Here is a 17,731-nt window from a genome sequence, read left to right as displayed (position 1 = left end):
CGATCTAGCCCTTCAAATTTTCGATTCGCCAATCTTTCCACCGCACAAACAACACAATTCTTAAGATGCGCAACACACTCATCTTCGCTGGGAGCTCGTGTCCCGCTCTCACGGGTCAAATATGTTCGAACTTGAGCATGGCACCCGCAGCTGTCGAGCTTTCTCAGTTTGCAAATGTAAACACGTCAAGAACGATAATGCCTGGAGGGGACAAGGCTGACTATACTTAGGGAGAGACCAGCGTCAAGATCTTGACCAGCATTCGCGAGAAGGATGTATTTGTGGTTCAATCGGGAAGTAGAAGGATCAATGATAGCATCATGGAGCTTCTGATTTTGATATCTGCTTGTAAAGGTGGTTCAGCAAACAAAATCACAGGTCAGCCTTCCCCGCCATAGTTTCTGCAGCTTCCACATCTGACATCCCTCAGCCGTCCTTCCCTATTTCCCCTACAGCCGGCAGTCGAAGAAGAAATCTCATCGAGGAGCTATCACGGCACGAATGCTCGCGAATCTACTCAACATAGCCGGCGTCAACCACGTTATCACAATTGATTTGCATGCATCTCAGATGCAAGGTTTTTTCAAGTGCCCGGTGGACAATCTCCATGCGGAGCCTATAATTGCTAGATGGATTAAACGCAATGTTCCTGGATGGCGTGAAGCTGTGTGTGTATCCAAGAATGCCGGTGGCACGAAGAGAGTTACATCTCTGGCGGATGCGCTGAAGCTCAATTTCGGAATGGTCACTACAGACAAGCGTCGGGTCGGAAGTAACATGTCTGCCAGTATGATCATGCGACGACTAGATTGGGACGATAACTCGGATGTTAGCAAGTTGCACATTGGACCGGAAGAGAAGGCTATGACAGAACGTCGTCAGTCGAAAGCACAGCTTAGCACTTTACAAACGGCGGTCGAGCCCAGGTCAGACCCCACACAAGTGAACGGGAGTTCCTCGTCGCGGGCGGCCGGTCATTCCCGTCAGGAGAGCTCTGGGTCACAGAGGAGGAGTCAGATTCTGCAGTCGCCATTACGAACTGCCACAACTCCAGTCGACTCAGAATTTACCAGTTCCCCTCTTGCCCGTGCGCAGGCCCCACCGCCGCCTCGATCCACTCCAGTAGAGGAAGAGGTTGAGTTTACGGATGAGCGTGCTCGCGATATTACTCATGGCAGACTTGTGCAAGGACACATTGTACCTGATGATTACCCCTCTCCTACACAGTCCGCTATGTCGACTTCTACGGTCCTGGAGAACCTTGATGAAGATCCCATGGAAATGTCACGAGCGTCATCATTTTTCAATCCAGAGGCTGCACCTTTGGGAGGTTCTGCCGATGCTGGAGAGAGCTCGGATGAAGAGGAAGTGCTTAATGATCCCACACTGGAACAGATGATCACGCTCGTTGGCGACGTTAAGAACAGAACTGTCTTCCTTGTCGATGATATGATTGACAAGTCTGGGAGCTGGATCGCTGCTGCTGAATGTGTTGTCAAGCGTGGCGGTGCAAAGAAGGTCTACATTATCGCTACCCATGGCTTGTTTGGCGGTGACTCTCTTGAGGAGCTGCAAGACTGCGATTGTATTGACACAATTCTTGTCACCAATTCCTTCCCAATTCCAGCAGAAGACGCCAGGGCGGCAAGGAAGCTTGTGGTGTTGGATCTTTCGAATCTGCTTGCTGAAGCCATTCGGAGAAATCACTACGGGGAATCAATATCTCCGCTATTTGCCCATGCGGGTGACTAGAAGATGCGAATTGATTTTTGGTGTCAAGCCATGCCTTGAATGTAAGCTGTTATTTCTCTTGATTTTACTACTAGCGTGGCGTTGGGGAGGGACCTGGGACAACCCGTCAAAAAGACGAGGGGCGTTTTAGAGAATTGACTTCAAGCCATTTTTGGCCCGGCCAGCTTTTTTGTCCTTTGATCGTGACACAAAAGCACACTATACCAGCGATGCGTTCTGTAGAGTTCGCCGGTGTACTTTTCATCTAGAATCGTACGCTGAACGGAGCGTTGGAAGATTGATTTAGCCTTCGCGCTTGTTGGGATTAGAAGGCACCTTATTCATGCGTATGCTACGGCCTTTCATTAGGTTGGTGGATAAGGGGCAAGAGAACTTCTCAAACACTATTATGAGTAATGAACTTACTGGTGGCCGTTACGTTCTTTCTGATCCAGTGTATCATCGCGGTTAGAGCAGGTCTCGCTAAGATAGATCGCCAATCACCAGTGTATTGCAAAAATGACGGGGCACTCTCCAAATATACCAATACTAGGAACCGACTTTCTGACACTCCTTCCTTAATAGGCATATTCCTCTTTATAATGGAGGCAATTTCGTATATTTACTCAAACAGAATGAGGTAATTATAAGGTTTCTTCCTAAATATTGCTATTCTATCATCGGGATGTGTCCTGTCAGACTTGCAATACACTAGTGAATGGAGAAAATGTAAGATTTATGATTTATCTAAACAGTGTTTTATCTGCGTAATCCTAAACATGAACGCCTTCCACCTGCCCTCTGTTCAGGCATACCACCTGCAGCCCTTATCTAAACAACTTCAACATGAGCTTTCTTTTCCCCAAACTCATCCTTTTCCAGCCCTAAGCCACTTCCCTCCACGTTCCTTCTGAAACTCTCCTCGTCCTCTGCCAATTCTGCCATCACTATCTTGTGCGCACGTCTCTGAGGCAGATCTTTGCTAAATAGCCTATCCATAGATTCCAGGGGAATGCCCTTCGTCTCAGGAATGAGAAACCACACGAAGACAATGGAGCACAACATCAGAGAAGCGAAGAAGAAGTAGACTCCGTAGCCCATTCCGGTGAACATTTGCTGTGTAAATCTGGCGACGAGGAAGTTGAAGAACCAGCTAGAAAGTAGGTTAGCTTTTGCTACGGCGCTCGAGTGATGTCTACTTACTTGGATGCTGCAGCAAACGCTTGGCCGAGAGTTCGAACGTTTTGAGGAAACATTTCGGAGTTTATTACCCAAGGTGTTCCATTCCATGATGGGGTGTAGAAGATGGTCCACAGATAGAAGAACGCCATTGCGGATATTCCACCGCTCGATATGGTTGAAGAAGGATTTTCTTCTGGCTTGGCTACTGCGATATAACCCCCCACATAGAAGAGACAAATAGAACCGCCAAGAGCACCGATCATGAGGAGATTTCTGCGTCCAAGATTGTCGATGAGGAAGAAAAGCCAGATAAGGGTGACCACTGCCTTTATGACACCGAAGATTCCAGTAGTGAGTAGCGAGGTATTGGTTCCTGTGAGTCCAATCGATCTGAAAACAGTCGGACTGTAGTAGTTGATTGCATTGATTCCACTTGCATTCTGCCAGAAGAACAGTGAGCATCCGAGGAAGAAGCGGTACATAACCTTTCTGTCATTCCAGAGTGACTTGAATGGCTGCCAGAACCCAAGACCGACAGTAGATTGTTGATACTCGAGACCAGCGTCGATAGCAGCTACTTCTTCCAACATATACATATCATCAGTGTCGAGCTTTCGAATCCAGCAGAGGTTTTTGAGAGCGAGGTCTCTCTTTCCTCGAGTCATAAGCCAACGCGGTGATTCTTTGATGAAGAAGAGGCCAATGAACATCAATCCTGCGGGAATGAGTTGGACGGCAAAAGGAATGATCCATTGGGAATGGTTTTCTGGCATGGTTGTCGAGACTCCGTACTGTTCTGATTAGCAAAGATCTAGGAACACCCATATGTTTCAATGTCTCACATTGATCCAGAAACCGACAACACCACCAAGCTGCCATCCCATTTCATACAGCCCAACAAGTCGACCACGGATAGCCGGTGGAGCAAGTTCACTAATGTAAATCGGTGTCAAGTTGGAAGCACCACCAACTCCAATACCAGCGAGAACACGGCCTCCGTAGATAAGTCCTAGACCTCTGTCGCCATTGGCACCCAACATAAGGCCAGCGCCCAGGATGAAAACACCAGAGAATATCTGCAATCCTCTTCTACGTCCAAGGTAATGCCCTACCGCATAAGCGAAAAATGAACCAAAGAAGGCACCGGCTTGGTACAAGGAGACGATGTTCTCATTGATGAGATTTGCTTCGCTTGTGCTGTATTGTGACCAATCGAACTCCTTTTTGAAACTGTTCAGGGCGAGTGTGCCGCCGATGAATGCAGAATCATATCCGATCATTACAGCGCAAAACGCTGCTACTGTTGCGCAGCAGTAAACACGATACTACCCATCATTAGCTCTGTAACGATATTCTTGCGTCCCTGGGAAATTCGTGGCGATTGCAATGATAAAGTGTTGGATGAGATGTGGAAACATACATTGTAAACACATGGCGGTGTTGGCCGATCTAATCTCGTTAGTTACTTTCCCTAACACAACTGAATGATGTTTTATCTACCTTCTTTAAGAGTAAGAAGGCCCATTTTGAAAAGCAAATATCCCAATTGTTCTGAAAAATCTATGTGTTCCTCAAAGTGGAGTTCCAGAGAAATCTCTTCCAAGAGCTAATGAAGCGAGATCGCAACGCTCTTTACACGAAACTACCACTTTGCGGTAACAACAACGAAGTTGACAATAGAGATGCAAAATAAATAACACGACCAAAAGCTACAACTCGTAACGGCAAACCTCCCTTATATCCATCACGCAGAGATTGTCAAAGATCGACCCCACATCCTGGGGACGCGAAATACGGGTCCTGGGGAGAACTCGGGGGAATCATGCTGGGCCATGTCGGTATCTGGAGAAAGGAGGCCAACTAATAAGCGACGACGCCTGTTGCCGGGATGGCATTACTCAGAGCGGGGGATACCCAACTGGTTGTCTATGCTTGAGTTCGGGAATGTGATGGTTGATTTAGTTGATGACGTGGGGTCTGGGATTGCCTGCAGGAGTGGGCTGGGTGAGGCGTTAAAAGATTCTTCCACTGGTGTACGTGGATGTTTATACGAGTATGCACTACCATGGTCGTGGAAGCAGACAGACGTGATGGAATACTAACACTAGTGTTTGTACGTGGTCTTTGCCAGGAGAACGGAATCGACAACGAGGTACGCATGCGATGTACAAACCAAGTAGCAGCCGGAATACTATATTGTTCCAAAACAATTGACGAAATCATATAGTTATTAGTCAATCAACTTGACACACCATCACGTATTTCGTCAATTGAGTTAAGTGAATATAAGCCTTTTCAGCTTTAGTCGCGACTCTGCCTCTATTGATAGTTGATAAGAAATGAACTCTCTGCGAACGATTACATTCAATTGACCAATGGACACCTTTGGAACGTCTCCTTCTGCCAATAATAACAGAAAAGCCAGATTCAATTATCTTCCTGACCCTGAGCTCGACTTATACCAGTTCCGTCAACTTTCCATCCTCAATCGTATAAGCGAATCCCTTCACCTCAGTATACTCCGGGAGAAACTTCCAGTTCTTGATCACCTCCACATCATCAAGAATACTTTGTCGGATTCCAATTCTGCCTATCATCAGCATATAACCCAAATGTAAAACGTCATACATACTCCTGAAATGTTCCAAAATTCTTATTCTCAATCAAGTGCTTGTGCTCAGGTGCTCTTTCGCCTAACTTCCTGCGAACTTCATCGTCGCAGGTAAAAAGACCTCCGCAATCTACATACATTGTGTTAGGAATGCGCTAACAGATGATTCTAGGTTTATCATGGTGTCTTACCGGTATGATGAATAACAACGATAAGTTGGATCGCTCCAATCGTGCCCATCACCTCTAGACTTCGGATCGCTTCCACCGCACGACCACCTGCATTTCGTATCACCAAAGCTTCTACAAAATCTTAAGTACGTCGTGCATTCTAAAGTCCAGATAGACTTACCCCCACGCTTTATCCCTAAAAATTCCTCTGGGCAAACTCTGGGATCAGAGCAGCTGACTTGAGAGACCATCAGTCAACTTTACTTGCCCCAGAATGTCATGTAGTTACTGATAGCCATTGTTCCCCGCCCAGGAGGTGCGTTATCTTTGATTTGCTGCAGAGTCGGTGGCATGGTATAAGTCTCAACAAATTTTCTGAGATGTTGGTGTTCAGTAGATTTTGGATTCAGGTAATAGACAACTTACTCATTGCGACCCAGCATATCTTGGAATCTTTGGCTCGCCATGATTGCTTAATGTCCTGAATTGCTGAGAGAACTGTGATCGTGAAAGCAATTATATTGATATGTGCTTCTCTTGTTGACTTTGTACAGAAAAGTAAACACTCGTTCAATGAACATGATTACTGATCTATGTAGCATTCGGAACAACAAAAATGGCCGGTTGGCAAAGCATTTCTCAACAGAATCAGAAGAAGCAAATTGAGACTGGATTTCCTCATTCAGATAATGCAAAAGTGTTGAAACTGGGAGGATTATCAAGCCGGTGTGAGATAGAAGTTGCGGATTGGACAACCTCCATGTGTGTAGTTTGTCAGGCACGATATCGATGTGTTCAGACCCAGGGTCAAGGAAATTGTTGAGGGCTGAAGCCGTTGAAGTGATTCAACTTCAGTTGTGCAATGTCCATAGATGTGTTCTAGATTGTCCTCAGAATTTATGAGTGTTCGATATTACCGAGCCCGAATTATTGAATTCCGATTTCGTCAACAGAATTTCTTCTACTTTGGAAATTTGGATAGTTTTGATTGTGTTTCAGCGTCGATTTTACTACGATCTTTCAAGATCTAGATCGCCATATACCGGTGGAAAATTCACCTTGGTAGGCTTTCAGAGGATGAAAATGTTCGCAAACCCTCCTAACTATCATGTCAAGCAAGACTATAATTGAGAGTACCTTAGTTGAGGGTTTCTGATTAGTTGAGATCTTTTTTGTTTACTGCGGAGTCGCAACAACCGCAACTATTTGTTGCCTAATTTTAATAGCAGTTTTGCGAGTAATTGACTGATGAGGGCATTGACTTAACGAACATCGCTAATTTCACTATTTGGAAGAACGCAGCCCAAAATCTTTTCGTTTCTTGGAACAGAAGTCTTGATAATCCCCCAAGTATTATCTGAATGTCATTCCGATTATATATTTTCGGAATCAATCCCAGACATAACATCTTTGATCACAAGAACCAAATACATAGAAAAGTAATTTTATACTTTACAATAATTTAGAAACTCTCAAATAGCCCGTATAACGAATGCTAAGTTGCTAAGAAGATTCCGAAGCAAATCAATGCATATTGAATCTTTTCCAACCCACTATAACTTATTTCCAACCAAAACTTCCCCTATATTGGCTATCTAATTCCGGGCCCGATCATTTTTCAGTCATCAACAACTCTTCCTTTTTAGAACACCAAACTCCTACACAAACCAAAATCACGTGCCCTTTCCCCAAGCCCGCCAAGCTTCGCAAGATGTTCCAAAACTTTCATCCCGCTCTCCACACTTCGCCTCTACCCCACCATTCTCGAGCGACATCCATCGGGTAAAGATTTAAGAGCACCCACTAGTCCAAGGGCCAGGGTTTTGCAGCCCTGGAGTCGTTGAAATTGATTACCAGTGCGTCGGATCTGATATATTCTTTCCCATCTTGATCATACAGTAAAAAAAAAAAACGTCGCAGCAGCTAAGCAGTTCCAATCTTCACAAGATTAGCTGGACTAGACGTTAGAGTCCATTTCACTGTTCAATTGGTTTGAACACGTCCCTTGCGAGAAGCTATAGTCGAGGAATTCCTGGTCACGAATACTGTACTTGCACGAGAGCTAGGGGATTGTTTCTTCCGCGTATGGTGTTGAACTTCAGTGGGTCTGAATTTAGAGCTTCTGGGTCGAGCGCTAGAAGCTCAAGTGTTTCGTGAAGGATCGAGGTGTTTGAATCCATACTATTTCCAAGACAGCTATTTCACAAGTCCAGAAACATTCGAGATTTTGATCTGGGATATCTCCTCCCAAATCCAATTGGCACTTTCAAGATGGCCTCACTCGCTCCCACGAATTCAACTTCAGAAGCATCTATGACAACAGCACCACCACAACCACCACCAATTCCCTCCACAGACCACCTCGAACGAGTCTCCTACCTCTTCGGCTACCCAATAGCTCACTCGCTCTCGCCCCTCCTCCACGGCACAATTTACGAATCACTCTCCCTAAATTACGCACAACATCTCTATCCCTCTCAAACCCTCGAACCATGTCTCGAGCTCATGCGCACCCCGAAATTCTTCGGCGCTTCAGTAACCATGCCGTTTAAAGTAGCAGTAATACCGCATCTCGACATGCTGACTCCCGAAGGCGAGGCAATTGGCGCTGTAAACACTGTGTTCCTGCGAAATTCCCCATCCGGAAAACGGTTGTTGTGTGGGACGAATACTGATTGTATTGGAATACGGGAAGCAGTTTTGCAGAATACACCGAAAGAAATATCAGCGACTATGAAGGGCAAACCGGGTATGGTTATCGGAGGTGGTGGGACTTGTCGTGCGGCTGTTTACGCGTTGGTTCAGTTTCTCGAGTGCTCGGAAATCTACCTCGTCAATCGCGATCGCTCGGAATGTGAACAGGTCATCTCAGAGTGTGTCTCTAAAGGGTTCGGTTCGAATCTGCGATATATCTCCTCATTAGCCGAAGCACAATCTCTGGCTGCCCCAGCAGTAATAATCTCTGCGATTCCTGATTTCCCACCTAAAACAGCTGCGGAAATTGAGACGAGGGCTATCATTACCGAGTTTTTGGGCAAGCAGGCCGGTGTGATATTAGAGATGTGCTATCATCCATCACCCGACACGGCGGTGGCTAGGATTGCTAGGGATAGTAAGTGGCAGGTTATTGAAGGGACCGAGGCGATGATTTGGCAGGGGCTGGAACAGGATAAAGTGTGGTTGAGGAGGAGGGTGAGTGCGTTGCCGGTGGAGAAAGTGAAAAGTATTGTCAGAGCGAAGTTGGAAGCTGGAAGAGCTAGGTTGTAGGATTGCGTGTCTGGTATAGCGTAGGATGTGTTCATGTATTCATGATCTCATGTAGGAGTTAGGGAAGGGTTCTGGTACATGTCATCAAGATCTAGACATAAAATTGTCATTCCAACTGTCTATCTCGGTAGATCCGGTTTCATTTCCCTGGTGAATGGAAAGAGCGTTGTGTTTGAAGCTTCAAAAAAGGATGATCTCCAGGTGTTAAGTGTGACGGTTGAAAAACGACAGTTCCACCGGAAAAGAAATACAGAATTACAAGGAACAGGAGGTAGGTCAGCTACAAGTGGAATAATGAAAGTTGAATACAACTTACTATTCTCGACTTCGAGATTAATCAGTATTCGTTATTAAAGGAGCATGACTTGTTCTACACTGTTCCGGTTATCTCTTGCAAGTTTGTTTTCAGTAACAAACATTTTACACTGCAATTGCAATTGCAACAAACGGATTCCTACACAGCGATTTTCCATCCAATCATCATTCTGGTCTTTCTTCTAGAGCGAGTGTTTATCCCCGTTCACTAAAGTAAGCACGCATGGCTTGTTCCGTTGATGCAGTCGGGTATGGGGTTGTGGACACCCGATAAGCCCCATCGACTGTGGGGGTTGCGGAGTTGTGTTTACGATGCGGATGAACTCTCGGCGGATGAACGTTTAACAGCATAAGTTGATCTAGCCCGATTGGGAGGAGTGATCTGCAGGACACCTAAATGATTTTGTCGTTTATTCTTGTCCGACCTTGCGAGTAAACGACGACGACGACGCGAAGAAGGCCGGAGACTTTCTATGACGGTATTGCTTGAGCTTCTGGAAGTCCGGGAGAAGAGACTTGTGTGTTGCTAGCGTAGTCTACGTTGAAATAGCTGCGCCAGACATGTCTTGTTTCATGTCGTTAGGTGATGTATGTAATTTCCTCATCTCTCATTGCGTTTGGGCCAAGCATTTTCTGACGACAGATATCACATGGAGACATCAATGACGATTCGGCGACTGAGAAATGATATATATTGCCAAGAGAGCAATCAACAACCAGAATACAGTAGGAAACTCGAGGCGCAGGATTAGACGTACGGGAGCTACTCTTTGTAGCGTGGATCTCGATCTCGGCCCGTCGCTTTCCTTCGATACCCTCATTCTCTTCCTCTCTTGAATTCTTTCCCACGCCAATCATTCTCCACTGTTCCTAGCTATCTCCAGTCTACCGGTTCGGGCAGTCGTGATGATTTGCGGGTCTGATATTTACCTGTCTCATGTCTCCCTATACTGCTGTAGAGTAGGTACTTGACCCTCCTCTTCTGAAGCGCTCCTTCCTCAACTTCCTTATCTTTCACAATCTTGATATCTTTCATCATCCCAGCGTCATTGTCGTCATCTTATCGTACCACAGCATCCTATTAACAATCTATCTTATCTTACCTGTTGACCGTCGGCTGGAGTAACCTCACTTCATCTTCATGTAACGGCGTGATTCTTTGAATCTCCTCCTCGATGATACACACGCTTACGGTTACATAAATTGTATCTTATTTAATCAGCTTCAAATCTCGACTTTCCTAGTTAAATCCCTATTATTTCAAACAAACGAACAACAAAGAGAACAGAAATCATGTCTTTCAGACCAGCAATCGCCTCTCTCTCACTCGGAGTAAGTTCATATCTCAAACCTTGAGGATCTATTGACTAACACGGTCTAGCGAGCATGGGTTCATGAACTTCCCCCAAAATTCCAAGCAGCCGCCTCTGTTGGCTTGCCAGCAATCGAGATCTTCTACGAAGACCTTCAGTACCTAGCTTCTACCTTCCCTGGCGGTTCTGCTCTTCCATCAAACCAACTACTCGCCGCACGACACATTCGAGGTCTTGCAGACTCACTCTCTCTTGAAATCATCGCCCTAGGACCTTTTTCTGACTGTGAAGGTTTACTTTCTACCGCCGAGAAAGAGAAGAAACATGCCGAACTTAAGATCTGGTTTGAGATGGCTAGAATTCTGGGAACAGACATCATTCAAATACCAAGTACATTCAAGACCAAGGGATTCACTGGTGATTTGGATGTCATTGTGAAGGATTTACAACAAATTGCCGATATGGGCGCCAAAGAGAACCCACCGGTTCGATTCGCGTATGAGAATCTCTGTTTCGGAACATTCAATGACACATGGGAAAAGGCATGGGCCGTCATTAAAGGCGTTGACCGTCCCAACTTTGGATTCTGCATGGACACCTTCAACATCGCCGGTCGCGGGTGGGCAGATCCCGCCAGAGAAGACGGGAAAATCGAAAATGCCGATGCAATCTTCAGACAGAGCTTGAAGAACATGGTCAAGGAGGTTGCCGTCAACAAGATCTTCTACGTCCAAGTCGTCGACGCCGAAAGAATGAAATCGCCACTAGTAAAAGGCCACCCCTTCCATACTGACGGAATGAAACCTCGGATGAGCTGGAGTCGTAACGCGCGTTTGTTTATGTGCGAGTATGACCGCGGTGCCTACCTGCCCGTCCTTGACGTCCTCAAGGCGATCTGTGACGAGAAAGAGGGGCTGGGATATAAGGGGTGGATGTCTTTCGAATTCTTCAACCGAAGTTTGACGGATGATTCAAATGACGTGCCTATGGAACATGCAAGACGTGCCGTTGAATCGTGGCAGAAAGTGTGCTCTATGATGGGCTGGGAGGATGTGGTTGAGGAGATTGTTCCGCGGAATGTGGTTGTCAGATCGCCTGCTCCGAGGTTGATGGAGTCGGCGGAAATTTCTGCAAGATTGTAAAGTTCTTGCGAGTGGCATTTGAGGATTCAGGGGCGCGGATGGGAATGCTGCATTGGTATTTAGAGGCGTTCTATGGCGTTCGAGGAGGATGAGATTGCAACTTGTAAATACCCACGGTGCTTTTGCTTATAGCCCGGTGCTTTTGCTTATATACGTGCGTAGACTTTGCTGAGGGGGTTTTCCTATTATATATATATATATGTATTTGAGTGATGATTTTGCTTCTAATCTTGTGGCTTTGTGTATTCGCTGTTCGTTACGTAAGAGATTCTGTATGTATGGGATTGTGATGAGTGATAGCGATCAATGTACTCTAGTCAGATGGAAATGTTTGTGTGTTTTGTGGTACTTGACTGCCAGTCCGACCAGATTGCTTACTTTGAATTTGATAAAGAGAGAATAACAGAAGAAATCTTTCCACAAATCTTCGTAAACGCAGGAATGAGAACCGAACTTTCATTTATTTGATAATGGACGATCAAAGAACATCTACAAATTTGCGAAAGGATTTCGTTAAATTTAACAACGGATTAGTAACAACTCTTCATCATCCAAAAAAGCATCGAGTCAGCAGTAATTCTCATCGCCGACTCGCTTACCACTGGGTCCAACTCTCCTGAAAGCGGCAAAAGCTTCATCCCACCCCCACCACAGCTATCCTGGAATACCCCACCATTCGCCTACCACCGGCCACTATCGGCGTCTGCCCCTCCAAGCTCACCTCACAATTCTACTTCCATCTGGTACATCACACACCAGCTACACAATTTATCTTCCTATTTACACGTCAAGTGGCCTGAGACTCAATTGATGAAACAAAACACAGAAGAACAAGATGACGTATACATTGAGCAAATCCGAGCTCGAAGAGATCTATAATTTTGCTCTGGATCTAGGGAGAAGAGCTGGGCAAATCCTGATTGAAGGGGTTGATAAGAGGACGGGGGAAGCGAGTGGGAGGGGAGATAATGTGGAAGTGGAAAAGGTGAATGCGGTTGATATCGTCACACAGACAGATTTGGGTAGGTGTTATCCAATTGCTTTGTGAAGATAGGATGGCCGGCGTGTTTTGTTAAAGCCATTGGGATATGAATTGAGCGAGCTATGAAGATGAGGATTACTGATGTACTCTACAGATGTGGAAGCCTTCGTAAAAGACGAAATAACCAAGAAATATCCCTCCCACTCGTAAGTTCGTGCTTCTCCCTCTCCCTATACAAATCAAACAAGGCACTAACAAGTTTCCAGCTTCATAGGCGAAGAAACCTACTCATCCGGCTCCTCAAAAGAATACTTAATCAAAGACGACCCAACATGGTGTGTCGATCCACTCGATGGGACAGTAAACTACACACATCTGTTCCCCATGTTCTGCGTCTCAATCGCCTTAGTCCTGAACGGCATGCCCGTCGTAGGCGTCATATATCAGCCCATGTTAGATACAACATATAGCGCATACACGGGTGGAGGAGCATGGTAAGTCAATTCCGATCGTCGCACCTTCTTTCACCACGACTGACACAACCCAGGCAAGATGACTCCCACCCCCTCAAACCTCGCCGTCCCCTCCCGTATATAACCAATCCCACATCCCCTCTCCCCCCTAACGCACCCAGCGGCTGCATCTTCGCCTGCGAATGGGGTAAAGACCGTCGTGGCGACACGCCTACCTCCGCGCTCTCGAAAAAGGTAACATCCTTCCTAAACCTCGCATCTGAACTCAACTCCCGCGATGGAAAAGGTGGAATGGCACATGGAATCCGCTCTCTCGGATCCGCGACGCTGGATCTCGCGTATGTGGCCACCGGCGCGTTTGATATCTGGTGGGAGGGCGGGTGTTGGGAGTGGGATGTTGCGGCGGGGATATGTATATTAAGGGAGGCGGGCGGGTTAGTTACGACTGCGAATCCACCGGCGGATTGGGAGACGTGTAGAGTGCCTGAAGTAGTGTTGGGAGGGCGACTGTATTTGGCGATTAGGCCGGCGGGGGGTGGGAAGGGTGAGAGCGGGAGGGAGGGACAGGAAAGGGTCGTTAGGGAGGTTTGGAAGAGAGTGGAGACATTGGAGTATGGAAGACCTGGGTTTGAGGTGAAAATGAAATAGATGAGGTGGATATTGGTGTATATGCTGGATGTGAGGGTGGTGTAATATTAGGTTTGATGGTTTTGGAAAAGACGAAAGTCACAAGAGTAGTTCTTATGCCAGATGGAATTGATACGTCCTCTTCCAAAACACTAGAGCCGCTGGTCTAAATTTAGAGAGAAGAAATGCAGGAGAGATGAGAATAATAATGAAAGTGCTTCCTTGAGCCTTGGAATGGTCTCTTTCGACAAGTGGCTCTGAACCATGCTCTCTTGAAGCGTCATCGATTTCTTGTCCATCATACAGACTAGAAAAAGAAGGATAGAGTCCCCAGAAAAGACGATAGACTTCTACATAAAAGTCGTGCACGCATGTACAATACCTGAATTAGGTAGCCGAGATCATCCTCACTAAAGTGGTCGTGAAACTGGTGCAAGGGATTGATAACAAAGTTGTTGGCTGAGACTCATCAGAGTGCAGAATGCCAGGTGAGCAATGACTTCTGGTCATTTTAAGGCGTTGACGTTGTTGTCGCTGAGATGATTGGTAACTTGTATTCAAAAGTTTCGAGGCCCGGAAAACTGAGCTTTTGGTGGGAGTAGGTGAAGGTGGAAGCTTCCATGCAAATCGTTTTCTGTAAAGATTTGGTGATTCGTACCAAGCTGAATATTGAATTATGCTCATGAAAAGCTCGTCGTCAGAGTGTCTTGATGCCTCTTTGAGGCGTGGCTCTGGGTGTGTACAAAGCCAGAACTCATGGATCCAGATTAGATTGGACTAGTATCACGTGCTCCAAAACATTCTGTCAGTCGAAAGGCATCAGTCTCCCGGTTTGGACAGTTAACAGAAGTCGAGTAGTATTCATTCATTGTAGATATTAATCTAGATTCTTTTTTGAAGCATGCTGACCGTTTGATATTTCCAAAAGTCAATCCTCAAATTATCACGTGCGATCGTCTTCGGACCTCCAGGCTGTGATGGAATCGCAAGGCTGACTTTAGAACATCTCACCAACTACCACCTCATATATCATCACCCGAAGCCTGCATTGCGCCCTCGATTCTTCTTCCAGAATCGGAGTATCGATTGCTCGGTTACCCGATTGACACAAGTCTTGGAGACACAGTACACCACTCCCAAAAAGGCAATTCCCAACTTTGAACGTCTACATAATCTCCAACATCAATCGTTCTCCTCAATTAATTCTTTGAAAAAACACTCGCGATGGATTACGTTGAAAACAGAATGGCTCAGGAAGCTGCGAAGCCAAAGGTCTCACCAGAAGTGTAAGTGCAATCACCCCAATCCCCATCAGCAATCCCTCCTAACGCACACGGCAGTCAGACAATCGCAACACCCATAAACCTCATCCTCTTCTCCCTCTTCGTCTACATAATCTACCGTTCTTTCCGACCAACCCCCGTACCAAAACTCGCTCCTCCACCCCCTCCCGTCGTCTACAAAACCTTTACACCCCCGACCCTCCTGCCCTTTAACGGCACCAACAACAAACCCATCTACTTCGCGGTGCGCGGGAAAGTCTTCGATGTCTCTAGCGGTCGCAACTTCTACGGACCTGGTGGACCATACGAGAACTTCGCAGGCAGAGATGCGAGTCGCGGTTTGGCATGCGGGAGTTTCGACGAGGAAATGTTGACGAAGGATTTGGAAGGGCCGCTTGATAAGTTGGAGGGGTTGGGACCAGAGGAAATGGAGGCGCTAAGGGGATGGGAGGAGAGGTTTGAGGAGAAATATTTGGTTGTTGGAGAGTTGGTTGCTGTTGGGGAGGAGAAGAAGACGATTGCGAGTTGAATGGTGACTGGATTGGAGGATATGCAATATAATGATGAGATATGATGGCGTTTATGACACGACGCGGAGGGAATATTTTGTAGAAATACAATGCGATTTACGGGCTCACTCGATATGGCATACTTATTTCATCGTCCGAATCAGAAGCTTTTGATGTCTGCAAATATGCTCCGGGCTGGCTATTCAAAGACAGAGTTCTCGACCTTTGATTCGGGGAAGACTAAGACTCATTGCTACCCATAGAGTTTATGCTCATAAATGCTACGACGGGCTTGAGATCGAAGGCTTCGGAATCTAGCAGCGCTAGACTGAGGGACTTGCTTAACTAACGTTGATTGAGTCACATGCAAAAGACAAAGCAGGTAAGTAATTATTGTTCTTGAGCGTCACCAAATTTGAGACCTTCCTGAGATATATCTGAAATATCATCTATAACACTCTTTCAATTGCTTACCCGAAATGAAAGCTATCAATTCATCATTACTTTCGAGTTCATCCACCAACTAATTTATGTGCTGATTCTTCATACATATCCACATCTCTCTCTTCGCTATCAACGCTAGTACCCAAAGCCTCCTTAACTTCTCCAGATGTACCATCCCTCATTCCACCAACCCACACAGGCAAATCACCCTCATCCAAAACACCCAGCTGCATCAACCACCGCCCCCTCGAAACCATCCCCCACACCCCAATCACTCCCAACTCACTCATCCCCCTACTACCCCTCGACAACTCCAGCCACCCCTTATACTCAATAATCATATTCAAATACACACTCTCCGCCATCTCAACCCACACCCTCCTAAAATACCTCTGCCACACCTTCCTCCCCTCATCCATTCCCCCATACAACGCCGCGAAATCCACAACCTGACTCTGCCTCGCCCGGAACCGAAGCAATGCGTACCAAGGATACTGATCCCATACCTCGCCCCAGATCTCTCGTCTCTGGCGCTCGGGGATTTGGATCCAGAATTCTTTGCCGCCGGTAAAGGCGATTACGCGGTTGCATTTCTGCATTAGGAAGTCGAATGCTGTACGGTATGATTCCTGCGCTAGGATGTTCATTTGATGGATCATTCCGCCGCGGAGACTTGGTGAGGCGTTTTGGGGTATGAGGAGACGAACGGTTTCTGGGGGGAGAGTGTTGTAACGAGTTAGGAGGAGGTGGATGGCTTTGGTTGTGTATGTACAGAGTTCTTCTTCGTTTCTGTGGAATTGTGGTAGGACGTTTCTTGCTCGAGAGTAGTCTGGAGGTCGGTGGGCGAGTGGTGGTTTGGTTCGGAGTGCTTCCCATATCTGCTGGAAATGTTAGAGATCTTTTGGTTGTGGGCTTGGATTGCTAAGATTTACTTCGTCGCAGTCCCACATTGGTGTGATGGATTTGTTTGCAATAGCGAGATGTAGGTATGCTAGCTTTCCTTCAATTTGGTGATTGACATGGTTAACTCTGGGTAGTTGCTCATAGTTCATACGTGCTGCATACTCGATATTTGACGGCCCATTTTCTTGCATTGTCGCTTCATGGACAAGGCAGTTGATATGCAAAGCAAGTTTGATCAAATTTTGGGGAAAGTGAGTTTGCAATTCCATTGCTTCTACACTTTGGTGGGGTTGCCTTTAAGGCTGTAATTCACTCCAGTTGGCTGCATATCAAAGGGTTCCATTTCTTGAATTCAGTTTCCTGATCATTCACCTATGGTTTCCAATCTTCGTCGAGCAAGTTTCGGTTAGTGGCACTCCGTTATCTCGTTGCCACGAGGAAAAACATTCACCTTTGAGGCTAGCATCAATGTTTGTTTACTGTCGACCGCGTTTTCGATCTCCAAGCAATAGGACGGCCTGTCACTGTCTCAAATTCATTTTGCAATTGAAAGGTCTTTGATCACAAATACGGTTGTCACGCCTGTGGATGCAGTCTGCGCGACACTAGGTTTCGTTCAAGCTTTCAATTCTGTTGACCCAAGTAGGCTTCTGGCCGCATGATAGTAAGCCTCCCGAGTACTACCACTTGTTCGAATTCGTTAGATTGTGAAAAACGGGTAACTCTGAAGCCAATGAAGAATTTCTCCCGAGAGCAGGGCTGACTGTAACTAGTTGAGT

The 17,731-nt window shown here is 46.3% G+C and overlaps 8 protein-coding genes across 8 annotated transcripts; 5 read left to right on the top strand and 3 right to left on the bottom strand.

The window, feature by feature from the left end:
- Positions 1-65: 65 nt before the first annotated feature.
- GLAREA_11533 (PRTase-like protein) lies at positions 66-1,752 on the top strand (the record flags this gene model as incomplete). The annotated part of the gene is made up of 3 exons (XM_008089676.1): positions 66-176; positions 231-378; positions 431-1,752. The coding sequence occupies 3 exons, from the start codon at positions 66-68 to the stop codon at positions 1,750-1,752; spliced, it is 1,581 nt and encodes a 526-aa protein (XP_008087867.1).
- Positions 1,753-2,562: 810 nt separating this feature from the next.
- GLAREA_11532 (MFS general substrate transporter) lies at positions 2,563-4,438 on the bottom strand (the record flags this gene model as incomplete). The annotated part of the gene is made up of 5 exons (XM_008089675.1): positions 2,563-2,884; positions 2,935-3,704; positions 3,756-4,238; positions 4,334-4,362; positions 4,414-4,438. The coding sequence occupies 5 exons, from the start codon at positions 4,436-4,438 to the stop codon at positions 2,563-2,565; spliced, it is 1,629 nt and encodes a 542-aa protein (XP_008087866.1).
- Positions 4,439-5,369: 931 nt separating this feature from the next.
- On the bottom strand, positions 5,370-6,161 carry GLAREA_11531 (beta-carbonic anhydrase, cab; the record flags this gene model as incomplete). Its single annotated transcript, XM_008089674.1, has 6 exons — positions 5,370-5,499; positions 5,546-5,654; positions 5,716-5,826; positions 5,876-5,932; positions 5,984-6,069; positions 6,121-6,161. 6 exons carry the CDS (start codon positions 6,159-6,161, stop codon positions 5,370-5,372), a joined length of 534 nt encoding a protein of 177 aa, XP_008087865.1.
- Positions 6,162-7,965: 1,804 nt separating this feature from the next.
- Positions 7,966-8,961, top strand: GLAREA_11530 (Aminoacid dehydrogenase-like, N-terminal; the record flags this gene model as incomplete). The annotated part of the gene is made up of 1 exon (XM_008089673.1): positions 7,966-8,961. The coding sequence occupies one exon, from the start codon at positions 7,966-7,968 to the stop codon at positions 8,959-8,961; it is 996 nt and encodes a 331-aa protein (XP_008087864.1).
- A 1,608-nt stretch (positions 8,962-10,569) lies between these two features.
- Positions 10,570-11,731, top strand: GLAREA_11529 (Xylose isomerase-like protein; the record flags this gene model as incomplete). Its single annotated transcript, XM_008089672.1, has 2 exons — positions 10,570-10,608; positions 10,658-11,731. 2 exons carry the CDS (start codon positions 10,570-10,572, stop codon positions 11,729-11,731), a joined length of 1,113 nt encoding a protein of 370 aa, XP_008087863.1.
- Positions 11,732-12,566: 835 nt separating this feature from the next.
- Positions 12,567-13,834, top strand: GLAREA_11528 (Carbohydrate phosphatase; the record flags this gene model as incomplete). The annotated part of the gene is made up of 4 exons (XM_008089671.1): positions 12,567-12,753; positions 12,868-12,919; positions 12,980-13,207; positions 13,261-13,834. 4 exons carry the CDS (start codon positions 12,567-12,569, stop codon positions 13,832-13,834), a joined length of 1,041 nt encoding a protein of 346 aa, XP_008087862.1.
- Positions 13,835-15,037: 1,203 nt separating this feature from the next.
- GLAREA_11527 (Cytochrome b5-like heme/steroid binding protein) lies at positions 15,038-15,625 on the top strand (the record flags this gene model as incomplete). Its single annotated transcript, XM_008089670.1, has 2 exons — positions 15,038-15,099; positions 15,154-15,625. 2 exons carry the CDS (start codon positions 15,038-15,040, stop codon positions 15,623-15,625), a joined length of 534 nt encoding a protein of 177 aa, XP_008087861.1.
- Positions 15,626-16,117: 492 nt separating this feature from the next.
- On the bottom strand, positions 16,118-17,143 carry GLAREA_11526 (uncharacterized protein; the record flags this gene model as incomplete). The annotated part of the gene is made up of 2 exons (XM_008089669.1): positions 16,118-16,930; positions 16,982-17,143. 2 exons carry the CDS (start codon positions 17,141-17,143, stop codon positions 16,118-16,120), a joined length of 975 nt encoding a protein of 324 aa, XP_008087860.1.
- Positions 17,144-17,731: the final 588 nt, after the last annotated feature.

The sequence above is a fragment of the Glarea lozoyensis genome (genome assembly GCF_000409485.1).
Source record: "Glarea lozoyensis ATCC 20868 chromosome Unknown GLAREA8, whole genome shotgun sequence".
NCBI lineage: Eukaryota > Fungi > Ascomycota > Leotiomycetes > Helotiales > Helotiaceae > Glarea > Glarea lozoyensis.
The sequence above is the reverse complement of the archived record's forward strand: the minus strand, read 5'-3'. Positions and strand labels throughout refer to the sequence as shown.